Here is an 18,834-nt window from a genome sequence, read left to right as displayed (position 1 = left end):
ACTACAGCGTGTTGTATCCCGCACACTGGAAAAAGCAGCCATTATTCCCATCTTGCGTGCCCGCAGTGAGAACTTCTCACTTCAGAATCACATTAAAACAGCCTTGCGTTGCATCTTCTGGAGGAGCTTTATGCTATGAAATATCTGAGGAAAATAGTCATAAAAGTAAAGAGGCAAGGAAATTAGTCAAGATGAGAAATTATATGACATAACTAGGGGTGGGTGATATGACCAAAATCTTACATCACGATATGAGTAATTTTATATCACTATAATGATATACTGTTTATAAAAACATAGGCATTTTTTAAATCAATAAAAATTGGTTTATATATAATAAATAACCATGTTGTAACCAAATGTATATTTTTTGGATAATCTAGTTAGTGAATTAAATACTTCCTCTTATACAAGTTTCTCTTTAGTTGAAACTTGACCAGCCGTGGCCTGTGCATTTTAAGTCTAGGCCTTCAGTGCGATTCATGTCATTAAGAAAACACAGTTTCACAATGAATAAGACATCATATGCCAATCATACATACGTTGCAGCCAAATAATAATACCAATTGACATTTTAAAAACACATCCATGCACGAAAGCCAGAACAAAGGAGGTCTAATACCAAGAAAAGCTCTCTAATAATATTTGCGATTTAAATACATTTTGCTTGCAATAAATTTTGTTTCGTCAGGGTACACGGTTACTTTTCAAAACTTGATCTGACACTGAATGCTCAAGCAGCATAATTTACACTTAGAAAACTCCTGATGTTGCTATAACAATGCAAAAAGCACTTACCAATTAGCTTGAAGTGAAAATCAGCCCTCCTTTCCTGTTTAATAAATTTATCAATCGCACGATCATGCAGAACATCTCTGGTTTTTAAATCCATAAGGATCTCTTTCTCAACAGCAATAACAGCAGTGATGGCAGCCGACTCGTCAGCATCTCATGCTCTTCGCTATCAAATTACGTACATCACTTAAAGTGTGATTGTGTCACTCAAGGCCAGCTAGAAGGCCTGGACTGGGACATATCCTAAAGACCACATCCACCAAGAACAAATACAGTAAATCAATCTGATTGGCTGATGAATCTGACAATCTGACTTTAGATGTGTATTCACTGCAGTGTTGAGGGATTCTGTGGAAATTCTGAAGGTCTGACAGGGTGGAGCTCAGACTCATGAGCTGCTTCGGCTTCAGGCATGTGATTTGTGAAACAGTTGTCACACTTTGCTTGTAAACATAGAGGAATAAATTTTGATTGGATAAACTTTTAGTTTTCATTTGTAGATGAATTAGGAGTGGAAAGCGATTGAAAATACATAGGCAAAAAGGTCACTGAGAATGAAAGGATGAGAAAAATATGTATTTATTAGGCATGTTACGCCAGCAGAGAAGGCTTTGCTGGCCCTGAGAAATCATTACTGAACTTGACAATTACTGAAATTCACATTATGCCACATTTCTGATATGTTGTTGACCATTATTATTATTATTATTATTATTATTATTATTATTAGGGCCAAAGCACAGAAAGTGTGAAGAACCTATTGTTCTTCCAAGGATTATTATTGTTATTATTATTCTTTTCAAGGTTTTGGGTGCTTTTGGGGCACTTAACCTGCTTAAAAGAATTTCACACAGGGGTGTGTATGGGGGGCTCTGTAGCACCTCCTTTTTCACCTACTGTCACCAAGCTTCGTATATATATTTTTCTCATCAAGCCAGACAACTTTCATAATTACAGTCATTAGCTCTGGCCAACACAATGTCAGCCATTTGGGATTTTTTTTAAAGTTGCAGGCTCTGAACTTTTAAATACTCGTCCTAGGGGATTTGTGTGATTGTCACCAAATTTAGGCAACATTATGCCAAGACATTGAAAATCTGAAATTGCAAATGGATTTTTGATATATTGAATGGTGTTGCCATGGCAAGGCAATAAATTAATGGCAAAAAATGGGAAACAGGAAGTGTCTCATATCTTCTGCATGCATTGTGTGATTTAGATAAAAAAATTAGCTGTATGTATGGTAATGGGCCTGATCACATGGATTTGACTATTGTGGGTCACGGTCATAGTGCCACCAACTGGCCGCAGGAAGTGTGGCACTTACAACCGACTTTAAAATAGTCCTATTACATTTACCTGAATTGCTTCAAAATTGTTTAGAATAATTTCAAGACACTGCTGAAGTGTTTCTTGACATCTTAAATAGTGTTGTCATGGCAACGGATCAAATTCCATGATGTTGTAGTGGATTCGGGTGTATCTGCCATAATCACGCTTATGACATGCATGTGGCTATGGTGGATCACGGTCATAGGGCCTCCAGCTGGCAACAATAGATGTGACATTTTGAATAGACTTTGAAAAAAACAACCCCTCTTATATTCACCTCAGTCACATCAAATTTACTCAGACTAGTGTCAAATTTAATATGGTATAGGGATTCTTGATATCATACATGATATTATCATAGCACAAGTCAAATAACAATATTATTTTTTGGACTGTTCAAGGGTATTCCAACACTTGCCATAATTACACATTTATTACATTTGCCACACACATCAAAGTTATTAACCATTATGTCTGAGCAGAAGGTAAGACATGGTGTCTTACTTGTTTACTCAACCATATACATGTGTCCATCATGCATTGTTTTCCGAAAGCCACCGGGTAGAAATGGACCCATGGTGCTAGGGCCCGTCATTGCTGCTTGCAGCTATATTTATTATTATTATTATTATAAACTTTCCTCAAAAATATTAAAAGATCTTCCCAAAGCAATACAACAAAGATAATAATAGGCTACACAAGAATAAAAAAGCAATGAAAATAAACACGTGTTGCAGAAAATATCCCAAATTATGTAAACACTTCTTGTAGAAGATACATATCAAATAATTATAAACCCTTCTTGAAAAAACATACATGATTGAAATAATGTGGAGCGCATATTTTGGCTTTCATAATATTCTTTTGAGTGCATCATTTTGAGAAGATAAAACAGATTGAACCCACACCAGATGTCGCACCTGTTTGAATAACAAGATCCTCTTCATTTTCTTGACTTGTTTGGGAGTCGTCCTATTATGTGGAGATGTTTTTTTCTCTTCAGGTTTTTCCTGGGGTCAAAAATGATTTAGTAGCATGAGTTATCCCACTCTGCGCTCTCCTGTAAATAACGGGAGGCCTGCCACCAGACTTGCATGCACTTGCTTGCTCCAGAGAAAGCGCACACGACAATCACATATGACAAACACAGATGCGTGTGTCAGATGAGAATTATTCATATCGCCCAGCCCTTGACATTGCCTAACGATTTTTGTTATTTTAATATTTCTTTGTAAACGAAAAGATATGTGGCAAATTTAGTTTAGCTTTTTTGCTTTGCCCACTTTGTTTTTTGCATTGGACTGGACATTTTTTGGAAGGACACCAAGATAGACAAGAGTTCATCTTATGCACGCTTATCACATTTCTGGTTTTGGAACGTAGGAATTAACAATAGCATGGTAAACATCGCTGCTGTCATGTAGAGGTAAATGGGAGACATTATAATATTTTTTGTGTTCCCTTTTGCTTCCAAAAAATGAAAAAACATCCACTGTCTTGTTAGGAAATTATAGACCTAGAAAGCAAAAATAGAGTTAGATTCTGTAGATTCTGATAGTTAAGAAGAGAGAAAGACTCCAAATTTAATGTCACTCCCTCAGCACCTCATTGCAGCAGTTATGATTAGTTTGCTGGATTATTTTTATTTATAGCAGGGTAATATACATATATGTGATACAATGATAAAAATACATTCAATTATCTACATTAATATAGGAACATTTTTTAGAATTTTGAAAATAGAGAAGGTCCCTGGGTAGATTGAGTAGGGTTATTTATTTTCCTTTTCTCACACGTCTTTTTACAGGACCACCTGTGAATGTCGCCATGGCTATTGAAGTAGCCAGCATTGATCATATCTCAGAGGCCAACATGGTAATGTATGGATCTTTGAAAAATTTTATTGAGTTTGGATACCAGTTTCATCACAGATATACCTGGCACTGCCACATACTTCAAATGTATTGTAAATTAATGTTGTTTTAATGTATTTTCTGTCCATTGTGTTGTTTCCTTTAAGAAAGGAGATGTTAAGCTTTTATAGAAAAACTCACTGCCTCATGATCTGAGCTTGTGTGTGTGTTCGTGTCAACAGGAGTACACCATGACAGTATTTCTGCGTCAGAGCTGGAGAGACGATCGTCTTTCCTACAACCACACAAACAAAACTCTGGGTCTGGACAGCCGCTTTGTAGATAAACTCTGGTTACCAGACACATTCATCGTGAATGCCAAATACGCCTGGTTTCACGATGTCACAGTGGAGAACAAACTCATACGGCTGCAGCCTGATGGAGTCATTCTGTACAGCAGCCGGTGCGTGTGTGTGTGTGTGTGTGTGTGTGTGTCTTTCAGTAAAGCTGGTATGTTGACAGATTGAGGAGTAAATAAAGAAAGTTCAAATCAATTTTAAAAAGCGTTGTCATTGTTTTTTTAATTATTATTATTGATTCAGATTTTCTATTTCGGTTTAATAAATTGTGATGTAATTCATTTGCATAATAGACAATGTCATCTTGCATCAGCTAAATAAAACACATACAGTGGCCCCAAAAAGTATTTGGACATTAAGTCACTCTTAAAAATGAATTTCATTGCATTAGTTACAAAATCTCTCAAGCACCTTTGTAATTGTTGAAAATGTTTTTTTTAAATTTGGTAACAAGTGATAGAATCATTTTTAAATCTATATTGCTTGCTTTATATGCTAGAGACCATGCTGTATCTTAATATTGTGATTATAATGAGCATAACTAAATGCTCTGACCTTCTCCGTGTTATTGTGTTTTTGTGTCATTTTCAGAATTACATCTACAGTGGCCTGTGACATGGACCTTACCAAGTATCCCATGGATGAACAGGAATGCATGCTGGACCTGGAGAGCTGTGAGTAAAGGGGAATCCTTTATATGGCATTGCTGTTTACACTCCCTTTGATATACACAGTAATTGTGATAGCATATAGCTTAGTAAAAAATGTCAAATTATCAGATCAGAACACTTGTTTTTTTAGAGCACATGCATCCCAGCAGTCATAGCCAATAAAAAAGCTGTAAATACTATGTCAAAAATAATTAAAAAGGACAACATTGCGTGCATCTATTATATTCACTATTAAAATATCTACTGCAAATTAAAAATGCTATGCAGAGATTTGAATCGTTTTTTTTTAACCCAGTATATGCGTCATACCCCGCCTCCTTGTTTGCCCATTATTAGTTCATCTGTTACACCTGCCTTGTCCATTAACCTGTTTGATTTCCTTCCCTATTTAGTCTCCTCGTGTGTGCTGTCCAGTGCCAGTTTATCTTGTGCTTGTTTCATGTCCATGTCGGTGTTGTTCGTGTCCCTGTTCCTAGTCGGTTCTGGTCGGTCCTGTACCCAACTCGTCTGCCCCAGCCCAGCTTCAGTGGGCTCCAAGCCTGGACTGTGTTTTTCCCCTGCGGGGTAGTTTTTGTTTGGATTTGTTTATTTTTTGTATAAAGAAATCCTGTTGTTTTTTCATTCTGCATTTGGGTCCTGCCTCTGATTTTGACAGAAAACCCTATTTTACATTGTGGCATAGAATAAGATAGAATAAAACAGAATGTGAAATTAAATATGAAGTGCATGCGAATTAAGACAGTAAACAAAGTCAATAAAAACAACTGTGTTGCAATTTTAGTGATAAATATGCTAAAAACATGAAAATATGATTTTTCATTTTATTTTTATTTTTTTCAAGCACGAAGTATCAATGTTAGTAACAAATATTTTTAAACAAAACAAAAGGTTGTGAATGGAAAGGAAAGTGGCATATGATTACAAATAACAAAGAAAGAACTAACAAAAAAGTACAAATAACAAATATGTTGTTATTTATCATTTTAACATGTAATTATTGTTACTTTTGTCTCCTAAAGCTATATGTCAATCAGAAAGACACTCAATCACTTAAATTGCCTTATTTGAATCCAAAGTGTGTCTGTATGTTCATAACATGATGTGAAATGTCCATTGCAGCTGAGAGCATACTGAGCTGTTTCTCTGAATGTTGACTTTGCAGATGGCTACTCTTCAGAGGACATCGTATATCACTGGTCAGACAGTCAGAAACTTATCCACGGCCTGGACAAACTGGAGCTGTCGCAGTTCACCATCACAGATTACCGCTTCATCACAGAGATGATGAACTTCAAATCCGGTGAGAAAGACTATTCCGATTCGCTTTAGAAAATGTTGTATGTACACGTCGTGTAAACATGTTAACCCAATTGACAACTGGATTAAGCTCAAATACTCTTTTTAGAAATCTGAGACAGTATGCCTGTGTTAATCAGAATTTTGCGTCATGTCAAGACAGTTTCAGAAAATATCCACTGTATCAGTATTTATTTATATCTGCGAATGTCCATACAAAAGTGATTCTGAGCGCTACAAATGAACAAATGAACATAAATCTAAATACAGATGGGCAAAAGCAACTCATAACATACATTTTGCCATTCATTGCATTGTTGTATGCTGGTGTTATTTAATGAAATTACTGTGTGGAATTAAATATAAAATGCAATGTAATAAATGGCTAGAGCATCTTTAGTGTTTCCACAAGACAAAAGCAGGAAAAGAACTCACATGTCGTAGTTTATTGGGAACATGCTGTTTACTCGTATACGGGAATATTCCAATAACCTCTTTTTCGGAATATAGGTTAACCAGAATAATGTCTTAATCAAAGAATTATGTGCATCAAATGTTGCCTGTGACTGCTTTTTCATGCTCAAATATATAGTAGTAATATTCTGAATTTGATCATATTTCGATAGTCCTGAATAGGACAGCTGGCAAATGTCTGTATTCATCAGAACTTTGTGTCATGTTAACACCTTATTCAGAATTAGGGATGTGCACGGATAGTCGATATAACTGCTCAACGCGCCACTATCCGAATAACAAAATCAATATTCGGTTACTCTACAAGTGCAATAGAGGTCTTCAACCCGAACTCAACGAGTTCTGACAAACGGTCGGTTCTGGGTCAGTTTTTCAAGTATAGGGCGAGTTAGGGGCTGTTCAGACATGCTTTTCTGTGCACCTGCACTGTTTTTCTACATACCGTTAACACGTTGGATGGGCGTCTTTGACTGTTGCACTGAATCTCACTGTTTTCTCTTTCAGCGTCACGTGCAAGATGGTAAGACAGTGTTATTCCTTTAGATCTAATGTGCATTTTTACATACAATAAGTAGACAAGTTCATTGCCATTCATTTTAAACCATTTAAAATTGTTGAGTAGTGTTTGAGAAAATTCCATTGCAATAAACATTCTTTATTCCCACGTCCCGACTCCGATAACCAATTAACTGTTCATGAAACCTCGCGGTTCACCGAATGTTAAAAAGGGTAACCGTGCACATCCCTATTCAGAATATCCATCGAAACTAAATATTATTTTTTTATCTGTGCATGTCCAAAAAAAAGGTAATTCTGGGTTATGTAAAACACATTTTGGAATCATGTCTCATGACCTACATTCATGGCACTCTGGTGTGATATTATCATGGACATGAATGAGAATTAATGGGTGATTCTTACAAAATATGTCAAGAAAATGGTCCTATTTTACTTCAAAATGAAAATAAACAAGAAAGAAATTATATTTTGCATATAGAAAATTAAGCCTATTTTAGAGCCATTGTGTGAAATTATTTTCATGACAGTTACGCACATTTTACCCCAATTCTCACCGCAGAGTGAAAAAAGGTTGTTTTATCTATCTATCTATCTATCTATCTACAGTTGTGCATAAAAGTTTGCATACCCTTGGAGAATTGGTAATATACAGGTGCGTCTCAATAAATTAGAATGTCGTGGAAAAGTTCATTTATTTCAGTAATTCAACTCAAATTGTGAAACTCGTGTATTAAATAAATTCAATGCACACAGACTGAAGTAGTTTAAGTCTTTGGTTCTTTTAATTGTTTAGATTTTGGCTCACATTTAACAAAAACCCACCAATTCACTATCTCAAAAAATTAGAATACATCATAAGAAAGAACATTTAGAAAACATTTTTAGTGAATTGTTGGCCTTCTGGAAAGTATGTTCATTTACTGTATATGTACTCAATACTTGGTAGGGGCTCCTTTTGCTTTAATTACTGCCTCAATTCGGCATGGCATGGAGGTGATCAATTTGTGGCACTGCTGAGGTGGTATGGAAGCCCAGGTTTCTTTAACAGTGGCCTTCAGCTCATCTGCATTTTTTGGTCTCTTGTTTCTCATTTTCCTCTTGACAATACCCCATAGATTCTCTATGGGGTTCAGGTCTGGTGAGTTTGCTGGCCAGTCAAGCACACCAACACCATGGTCATTTAACCAACTTCTGGTGCTTTTGGCAGTGTGGGCAGGTGCCAAATCCTGCTGGAAAATGAAATCAGCATCTTTAAAAAGCTGGTCAGCAGAAGGAAGCATGAAGTGCTCCAAAATTTCTTGGTAAACGGGTGCAGTGACTTTGGTTTTCAAAAAACACAATGGACCAACACCAGCAGATGACATTGCACCCCAAATCATCACAGACTGTGGAAACTTAACACTGGACTTCAAGCAACTTGGGCTATGAGCTTCTCCACCCTTCCTCCAGACTCTAGGACCTTGGTTTCCAAATGAAATACAAAACTTGCTCTCATCTGAAAAGAGGACTTTGGACCACTGGGCAACAGTCCAGTTCTTCTTCTCCTTAGCCCAGGTAAGACGCCTCTGACGTTGTCTGTGGTTCAGGAGTGGCTTAACAAGAGGAATACGACAACTGTAGCCAAATTCCTTGACATGTCTGTGTGTGTTTGATGCCTTGACCCCAGCCTCAGTCCATTCCTTGTGAAGTTCACCCAAATTCTTGAATCGATTTTGCTTGACAATCATAAGGCTGCGGTTCTCTCGGTTGGTTGTGCATCTTTTTCTTCCACACTTTTTCCTTCCACTCAACTTTCTGTTAACATGCTTGGATACAACACTCTGTGAACAGCCAGCTTCTTTGGCAATGAATGTTTGTGGCTTACCCTCCTTGTGAAGGGTGTCAATGATTGTCTTCTGGACAACTGTCAGATCAACAGTCTTCCCCATGATTGTGTAGCCTAGTGAACCAAACTGAGAGACCATTTTGAAGGCTCAGGAAACCTTTTTGAGTTGATTAGCTGATTGGCATGTCACCATATTCTAATTTTTTGAGATAGTGAATTGGTGGGTTTTTGTTAAATGTGAGCCAAAATCATCACAATTAAAAGAACCAAAGACTTAAACTACTTCAGTCTGTGTGCATTGAATTTATTGAATACACAAGTTTCACAATTTGAGTTGAATTACTGAAATAAATGAACTTTTTCACAACATTCTAATTTATTGAGATGCACCTGTATGTACCATTTTTAAAGAAAACGTGTGAGCAGACAAAACACATTTCTTTTATTTCTTACGGGATTCATATTCAACTGTAGGTTATAACAGAATGACACAATCATAAAACAAAACATGGCAACAACGAAGAAAATGAAATGACCCCTGTTCAAAAGTCTGCATACCCTTAGTTCTTAATACTGTGTATTGCCCCCTTTATCATCAATGACAGCATGCAGTCTTTTGTAATAGTTGTCTATGAGGCCCCAAATTCTTGCAGGTGGTATAGCTGCCCATTCGTCTTGGCAAAATGCCTCCAGGTCATGCAAAGTCTTTGGTCATCTTGCATGAACCGCACGTTTGAGATCTCCCCAGAGTGGCTCGATGATATTAAGGTCAGGAGACTGTGATGGCCACTCCATAACCTTCACCTTTTTCTGCTATAACCACTGGAGGGTCAACTTGGCCTTGTGCTTAGGGTCATTGTCATGCTGGAAAGTCCGAGAACGTCCCATGCACAGCTTTTGTGCAGAAGAATGCAAATTGTCTGCCAGTATTTTCTTACATGCTGCATTCATCTCGCCATCAATTTTCACAAGATTCCCCGTGCCTTTAGAGCTCACACACCCCCAAAACATCAGTGAGCCACCACCATGCTTCACAGTGGGGTTGGTATTCTTTTCACTATAGGCCTTGTTGACCCCTCTCCAAACATAGCGCTTATGGTTGTGACCATAAAGCTCTATTTTGGTCTCGTCACTCCAAATTACAGTGTGCCAGAAGCTGTGAGGTGTATCAAGGTGTTGTCAGGCATATTGTAACTGGGCATTTTGTGTGGCATTGGCGCAGTAAAGGCTTCTTTCTGGCAACTCGACCATGCAGCTCATTTTTGTTCAAGTATTGTCGTATTGTGCTCCTTGAAACAACCACACCGTCTTTTTCCAGAGCAGCCTGTATTTCTCCTGAGGTTACCTGTGGGTTTTTCTTTGTATCCCGAACAATTCTTCTGGCAGTTGTGGCTGAAATCTTTCTTGGTCTACCTGACCTTGTCTTGGTATCAAGAGATCCCCGAATTTTCCACTTCTTAATAAGTGATTCAACAGTACTGACTGGCATTTTCAAGGCTTTGGATATCTTATTATATCCTGTTCTATCTTTATAAAGTTGCATTACCTTGTTACGCAGGTCTTTTGACAGTTCTTTTCTGCTCAGTGCATTCACGTGAGAGCTAACAAACTCATTGACTATTTATACACAGACACTAATTGCAATTTAAAAAGCCAAAGGTGTGGAAAATTAACCTTTAATTGCCATTTAAACCTGTGTGTGTCACCTTGTGTGTCTGTAACAAGGCCAAACATTCAAGGGTAGGTAAACTTTTGATCAGGGCCATTTGGGTGATTTCTGTTATCATTATGATTTAAAAAGGAGCCAAGCAACTATGTGATAATAAATGGCTTCATATGATCACTATTCTTAAATAAAAGACAGTTTTTTTGCATGATCAGTCATATTTTCAAAATCAATGCCAAAATTTCACAATTTCTGCCAGGGAATGCAAAATTTTGAGCACAATTGTATCTATCTATCTATCTATCTATCCTGTATATACAGTTGAAGTCAGAAGTTTACATACACGTAGTTTGAAGTCATTAAAACTAATTTTTTAACCACTCCACAGATGTAATATAAGCAAAATATAGTTTTGGAAAGTCGTTTAGGACATCTACTTTGTGCATGACACGAGTTATTTTTCCAACAATTGTTTACAGACAGATTGTTTCGCTTTTAATTGACTATATCACAATTCCAGTGGGTCACAAGTTTACATACACTAAGTTAACTGTGCCTTTAAGCAGCTTGGAAAATTCCAGAAAATGATGTCAAGCCTTTAGACAATTAGCTTCTGATAGGAGGTGTACTGAACTGGAGGTGTACCTGTGGATGTATTTTAAGGCCTACCTTCAAACTCAGTGCCTCTTTTCTTGACATCATGGGAAAATCAAAAAAATTCAGCCAAGACCTCAGAAAAACATTTGTGGACCACCACATATCTGGTTCATCCTTGGGAGCAATTTCCAAATGCCTGAAGGTACCACATTCATCTGTACAAACAACAGTATGCAAGTATAAACACCATAGGACTATGCAGCCATCATACTGCTCAGGAAAGAGACACATTCTGTCTCCAAGAGGTGAACGTAGTTTGGTGCGAAAAGTGCAAATCAATCCCAGAACAACAGCAAAGGACCTTGTGAAGATGCTGGAGGAAACAGGTAGACAAGTATCTATATCCACAGTAAAACGAGTCCTATATCGACATAACCTGAAAGACTGCTCAGCAAGGAAGAAGCCACTGCTCCAAAACTGCCATTAAAAAGCCAGACTACAGTTTGCAAGTGTACATGGGGCCGAAGATCTTACTTTTTGGAGAAATGTCCTCTGATCTGATGAAACAAAAATTTAACTGTTTGGCCATAATGACCATCATTATAATTGAGGAAAAATGGTGAGGCTTGCAAGCCGAAGAACACCATCCCAACTGTGAAGCATGGTGCGGCAGCATCGTGTTGTGGGGGTGCATTGCTGCAGGAGGGACTGGTGCACTTCACAAAATAGATGGCATATACCTCTAAAGTTGTGGCAAAATGGCTTAAGGACAACAAAGTCAAGGTATTGGAGTGGCCATCACAAAGTCCTGACCTCAATCCGATAGAAAATTTGTGGGCAGAACTGAAAAAGCATGTGCGAGCAAGGAGGCCTACAAACCTGACTCAATTACACCAGTTCTGTCTGGAGGAATGGGCCAAAATTCCAGCAACTTATTGTGAGAAGCTTGTGGAAGGCTACCCAAAACTTTTGACCCAAGTTAAACAATTTAAAGGCAATGCTACCAAATACTAACAAAGTGTATGTAAACTTCTGATCCACTGGGAATGTGATGAAATAAATAAAAACTGAAATAAATAATTCTCTCTGCTATTATTCTGAACTTTCACATTCTTAAAATGAAGTAGTGATCCTAACTGACCTAAGACAGGGAATGTTTTCTATGATTAAATGTCAGGACTTGTGAAAAACTGAGTTGAAATGTATTTGGCTAAGGTATATGTAAACTTCTTACTTCAGCTGTATATATATATATATATATATATATATACATAATTTAAATTTAAGTATTTATACATTATACTTGTACTCCTTTGGTACTGCCTTTAATTTTTGCTGATTTAACTAAAGAAATCTTGTTTTACGGTAATAAGAATCGTCATCGAATACAATGGGAATGGAACAAGTAAAATGTCCAGATGTGTTACGGTAATGAGAAAAATGTGCTTAAGTGTCCTAAAAAATAATGTCACAATCCAAAAACTCATAGTGGTCCTTGGATTTGAATTGAGTTGATTAAATCACTGTCCAAAATAACTCAAATGAAAGCATAATAAATGGCTAGAGCATCTCCAGTACCAGAAGAGAACAGTTGGAAAAGAACGTGCACGGTTAGTTACATGAATATGCAATTGCTTGTACTGTATTCAGGGAAATGCCAACAATAGCTGTGTGGCATATAGGCAAAATCTATTTTTCAGAATAAGGCCTTAACTGGAATATGGACCTTAATTTGAAAATAACGTGCATCAGACAACGGTCACTGCTTGATAAGAAACTCCATATAAAGTATTTAATGTATTGTCAAAATAAAATGCTACTGCTAACTACTGACATCAGCGTTCATCTTTTCAAATGAAATAATGTTGTTGGCATTCTTGAAACAGCGGGGCGATTTCCACGTCTCAGCTTACGTTTCCAGCTGAGGCGTAACCGAGGAGTTTACATCATCCAGTCCTACATGCCCTCCATCCTATTGGTTGCCATGTCATGGGTCTCTTTCTGGATCAGCCAATCAGCTGTGCCTGCAAGAGTGACTTTAGGTCAGTCTGTCAGTGTTCACCCAATAAACAGCATAAACTCTAATGTAATTTCAAATATTCTGCATATCTACAAAGATGCAGTAAATAAAATTAGAACATCTAGTTTACAAAAGAAACAAGACAAAAAAATAGAATAATTGGTGTAATGTGTAGTTAAATGAATAATTGTGTTTTGTATGCTCTGTAGGTATCACCACAGTGCTCACCATGACAACGCTGATGGTCAGCGCTCGTTCGTCGTTGCCACGTGCCTCTGCAATCAAAGCTCTGGACGTGTATTTCTGGATCTGCTATGTCTTTGTATTTGCTGCCTTGATCGAGTATGCTTTTGCTCACTATAATGCAGACTACAGCAAGAAGGAGAAAGCCAAGGTCAAGACAAGCAAGAGTTCAGAGGTATTTCAGCAGAATCAAAGACACATTTACTTGCTAGGTTTCCATCCGCATATTTTCATGTAAATTTTAGGACATTGCATAAAAAAATACTGGATGGAAACGCCAAGATGCAAGTAAACTTTTAAAAATGCTCTCTCTCGCTCGATAAGAAAACATAAACTATGCTGGAAAAACATTTACCAAAATATTCCTATATAATTCATATAGGAAAATAGATGCACATTAAAAAAGTCATGTGATTTTGTTTCAACAATTCACATTATGTATTCACATTCTTGAGAATACCATCAATATCTGAGACTATTTAGCACTTGTACTAAAATGAATAGGAGAAATTGGAACACCCAACTCACAGGTAAAAGAGCCAATCACCTTTTAGATACAGACACCGCCTGTCAGTCAACCGGAGAACGTGCCTGCACATTAGCTGAACCTAGGGATGCCGCGTTGTGAGATTTTGACGGTTGGTTATCAGGGTTTGAAATTAACTTATTCACTCACCAGCCATTTTGGCTAGTACATTTTTAAGTTACCAGCCATTCAGAAGTTCTAATAGCCAAAACAATATATCAGAAATATTGTAATTAAAGATTCAAGTGTATTTAATATTAAATCTGAATTTCATGGGGGAGAGCGGGGCACAAACTAACACTTTTTGGTTTTCTTAAGTTTGTGTAAATACACTTGGGGTTCAAAGTATTTTTCTGTTTTCACATTAATTTTACACGTCTTGTACAAATATGTGGTTTTGTTTCATGAATACAGCCTAAAGTTTTTTCATCATCTACCTGGAAATAAGTGAAATGTTTGTAAAATCAATTTACTCAAATAATTGTATAAAAACTTGTACCAAGTTTGCCTCATTTTGAATAAACACTAAAAACAGAGATGAAAATAGAACACTTAGAGCTAACTTTTGTGTGAAATTTTACTTTTGCTAGTGCAAATGAACTTTTCGTGCAGACGTGGACAGTTCTTCCATCAACATGCACTGCCCTGGTGGCTTTCGCTGTCGCGCCATGTTTATATACGTGTCTCACGCTAAACGCGTTAGATGTGCTATACAATATGGAACAGCCTTTCTGTGCCCCCAATCAAGCCCGAGCCCGGGACAAAATGTCCAGTTGTCCCCCCTTATCGGTGGCCCTGCCCCCTGGGGTACGCGTTCTGCCGGTTGGGTATCTCTTTTAGAGAGATGGCCTGCATTGTGATAGATAGAACTTTAAATTATAACCCACCAAATTGGCTAGAGTTGACAGCGTTACCCATCACAGTTGATTTTCGAATCAACGGTTAACTGGTTTTACCATTATTGCTAATTTACTTTTTATGCAACAGCACTGAGGCAAAAAAGGCATTGCATACCATAATTGAACGTGTAAGTGGACGCATTTCTTAGGGATATATGGACTCTAAGCGCAGCCATACAAAAGGAAAAGTGCTGGATACACAATAAATAAATAGAAGGTATATAATGCAGATAAAGAGATGCAACAACGCTTAACTGCCGAAAACTCTTTTATATTATATATTTATATATTATATACATAATATTTTTGCAACGTGTAAATAAAAAATTTCACATTTTTTAACTGTAGATTCAAAATTCTTGTGGTTAAATTAACCGTGACATTTTTAATCACGGTTAATAGTGAAAATGTATAATCCAGGCATCCCTAGTTGAACCAGCCCAAAAAAATATCGTTTTTTAGCATGATCTGAGCTTAAAAAGCACAATTTATGATACCATTGTTGTCAAATTTTACTGCTGATTTGAAAAATGTTCTTTGATCATAATCTCAAACAACTGTTTTGGAGATTTCGGTCTTTACACATTCAAGCAGGTACAAGCTATACTTTTACATTGCTTGTTTACATAGAAAATAGCTGCCGAGAGCATTCCAAAGATGGCCGCCGAGTGGACTGACTTGTCATGAAAGAGACTTTGGTATTCCTTCACAGAGACTTTGTAGTTTTACTGTAACATGGATGTCTCTTTAATGAAAATGTTTTATTCTTGTTTCATTGAATCTGTTTGAACCTTTTCTTGGATCTGCTGGGATGGTAACCTTCTTCAATGAATAAGAGTAAATTGGGTATTATTGTTAAAATGTGTAGGAAGATAGTTGGTTTTGATCTTACGAATATGACACAAGCATGTATGTGACAAGAGTGACTAGAAAGGCCCGGCTAGTGCTTTCTGATGCTATTCATCAGAGATACAAACTTCCTCAGTGTAGTAAAACCAACAGATACAAATACTCTTATTCCAGCAGTTATCACTTTTATAAATAGCTCATTGTAATTATGCTAATTAAGTGCGCACACATTGCCCCTCAAGGACAATAAAGATTGAATGTTGAAAGTATATTATTTCACTTTTACATTGTTTCACTAATCTCTAGTGTTTCTGTGGTCTTGTCTTGTAGTCTATGGTGAAGAATGGAAAGCAGTCCATGGTTCTGTTCTCTTTGTCTGTGGCTGGCATGAACCAGGACCTTGTGATCTCAAACAGGCAGAATCGAGCCCAGCGCTCCACCGAGACTCCTGCAGAAGCGCCGGAGGAGAGTGAGGTGCGTGCCGCTCAGTCCCGTCGAGCTCAGAAGGAAAACAGCGAGGAGAAGAAATGCTGCAAGTGTAAACCCATCGATGCGGACACCATCGATATCTACGCTCGCGCTGTCTTCCCCTTCACCTTCGCTGTGGTCAATGTCATCTACTGGGTGGCATACACAATGTGAATGAGCTCTGCATGTATATCCATCCATAAACTGATGTGCCACCAAATGAGATTACGACGATATGGGAATATAATGTATCATCATTATTTAACCGGAACATTTATTAGTGTGATCTATTAAGTATTCATAGATATTTGTAACTGAAGTGTGTTTCTAGCACACGTATATTTTCGTGTGTTTGCATAGACGAGAAACATATAATATCAGTCTGCTGACAGCATGACACATTAGCCCTTTTACATATGAACAACTTTGGAGACATACAAATGTTAACAAATAGTTTGAGGTTCATAGAATATTGAGTTCATAGGTATTTAATAATTCAGTGCGATTAATTATGTACAGTGTATATATACTGTATAAATGTATGTATTTATATTGACCTGTTTCATGTGACATCCCTGTATGACCGTGCCGCCATGTGTGTGACCAATATTCTACATACCATCATTGTGTTGTGCTGTGAGATGTGACAAAAACCTTCTTCAGGAGTTAAAAGAAGCTCTTGCATTCATACAGACAGGATCATCAGTGACGTTTTTAAATACTGTGACTAAATCAGACCAGAAAACAGCACAAAAACATTTGTAACTTCTGAATGACTGATGTTTACGATCACTTTTGGTGCGAAAAAGATGCGTACTGCTGCTGACCGGAAGCGATGGTTTATAGTTGAAAAGTACTTAAATATTGATCTTTTTGCACCAAATGTGATCGTGTCACTTTAGAACACATGAATTTATCCGCTGGAGTCATATCGATGACGTTTATGCTGACTGTCTGTGATTTTTGGAGCTTCAAAAGTCATAAGGACCAACTGAGCTAAGATCTTTTTCTTCATTTGTGTTCTGCTGAAGAAAGTAAGTCATACACACCGGGGATATCATGAGGGTGAGTCAATAATGAGAGAATTTTCATTTTTGGGTGAACTAACCCTTCGGGTTCTGTATGTGCCTAAAGATGTACAGTAGCCTACATTGTACATGTTGTTGATATGTTAATGATGTACATTTCAGTATCTATCCAAATGTACAAAAATGCACATGTAAACTTAACGGACAAATACCTACAAACGCAAAATAGATCCCCCTGCATTTGTTTATATAATTAAATGCTTTTCCATTTATATAAATATATATATAGACTGAAGTAGACTTTAGAGTACATTGAATGCATTACATTAAGTCATATTTGTTTTGGGGGAGTATTGCATTTAAAGAAGACTGACACATACCTCTGCATATTTACAATGACACTTTGTTGCTTTAAAAAGACATTCTGCTATTTGCATTAATTCATTTAGTTGCCCTTCAGGCCAGAAACATACTCTGCACAAGTACACGAGCACAGACGCCAGTACTTGGCCTATGCATTGCAACACTGAACATATTTGACGTGCATTCTAGTGTTATTGTAGCGGCAGTAAACCTCAGTAATCAACTGGGCGGTCTGTGCCATTAATCTGAACATGTTATTATTATTGAGATGTAAACAACAACAAAGTGTCAACAGTTGAACTGCTCAGCAAGATTCTCTCCAGTTGGTTGACAGTAGTTGACTTGAGAGAGAAAAAAAAAAGTTGGCGCAACACTGAGAATGCAGCAGGTCATTTTGGATCGCAACGACATGTGAAACTTGCCAGGCGTAACCAGAGCGTCTGCTTACACGTGCATGCCAAGAGTATTTTTCAGGCCTCAATTCCTTTCTCGTATTTCATTTTCATTTAATTTGCACCAGAGTCCCTTTTGGTGCTGGTATGAAACAGAACTTTATTGAATCACACTTTTGCTGTCGTCAAACCCCCACCTTCTCCATCATTAAATATCTAACTGAAAATTTCAAGTGTTTTTTCCTTTCAATGGGAAGTCTTAAAATACTATGTTTTGGAACGACAAGAGGGAGAGTAAATAATGACTGGATTTTCATTTTTGGTTGAACTATTCCTTTAACAAAAGTAAAGTTTGTACACTTTTTATGGTGGAATTATCATCGAAACTCAACAAGTGTGAACCCCATTCGCAGAAACAATGTCTAGACCAGCGTTGAGCTCCAGCAGATGCATGAAAACAAACATATAAATGTTCTTCTCTGATCTCCAACCAGTCAGGGGCTTTTGGAGTGTATTCTTTCAAACACAAATGCACCTGTATGTAATTTAAAAAAAAAAAAATAGATATGAAATATAAAACCATAAACCGACAAAACATAAAAGACTAAATACCTACATTAATAATGTCCTAATGGCTGATTTTGTCTGTCGTTTTCCAT

At 37.2% G+C, this 18,834-nt stretch overlaps 1 protein-coding gene across 2 annotated transcripts in view; it reads left to right on the top strand.

Annotated features, from left to right (window-relative positions):
* gabrd (gamma-aminobutyric acid type A receptor subunit delta) overlaps nucleotides 1–18,402 on the top strand; it is a 39,767-nt gene extending 21,365 nt beyond the window's left edge. For both annotated transcript variants that reach the window (XM_051668789.1, XM_051668787.1), the window contains 7 exons: nucleotides 3,935–4,002; nucleotides 4,223–4,443; nucleotides 4,931–5,013; nucleotides 6,173–6,310; nucleotides 13,274–13,429; nucleotides 13,617–13,825; nucleotides 16,255–18,402. In XM_051668789.1, coding sequence (XP_051524749.1) covers nucleotides 3,955–4,002; nucleotides 4,223–4,443; nucleotides 4,931–5,013; nucleotides 6,173–6,310; nucleotides 13,274–13,429; nucleotides 13,617–13,825; nucleotides 16,255–16,566 — 1,167 coding nt within the window. In that variant the 5' untranslated portion in view covers nucleotides 3,935–3,954 and the 3' untranslated portion in view covers nucleotides 16,567–18,402. The remainder of the gene's footprint in view (nucleotides 1–3,934; nucleotides 4,003–4,222; nucleotides 4,444–4,930; nucleotides 5,014–6,172; nucleotides 6,311–13,273; nucleotides 13,430–13,616; nucleotides 13,826–16,254) is intronic.
* Nucleotides 18,403–18,834: the final 432 nt, after the last annotated feature.

The sequence above is a fragment of the Myxocyprinus asiaticus genome, chromosome 33, assembly GCF_019703515.2.
Source record: "Myxocyprinus asiaticus isolate MX2 ecotype Aquarium Trade chromosome 33, UBuf_Myxa_2, whole genome shotgun sequence".
NCBI classification, from domain to species: Eukaryota; Metazoa; Chordata; class Actinopteri; order Cypriniformes; family Catostomidae; genus Myxocyprinus; species Myxocyprinus asiaticus.
This window is presented reverse-complemented; position numbering and strand designations above follow the sequence as displayed.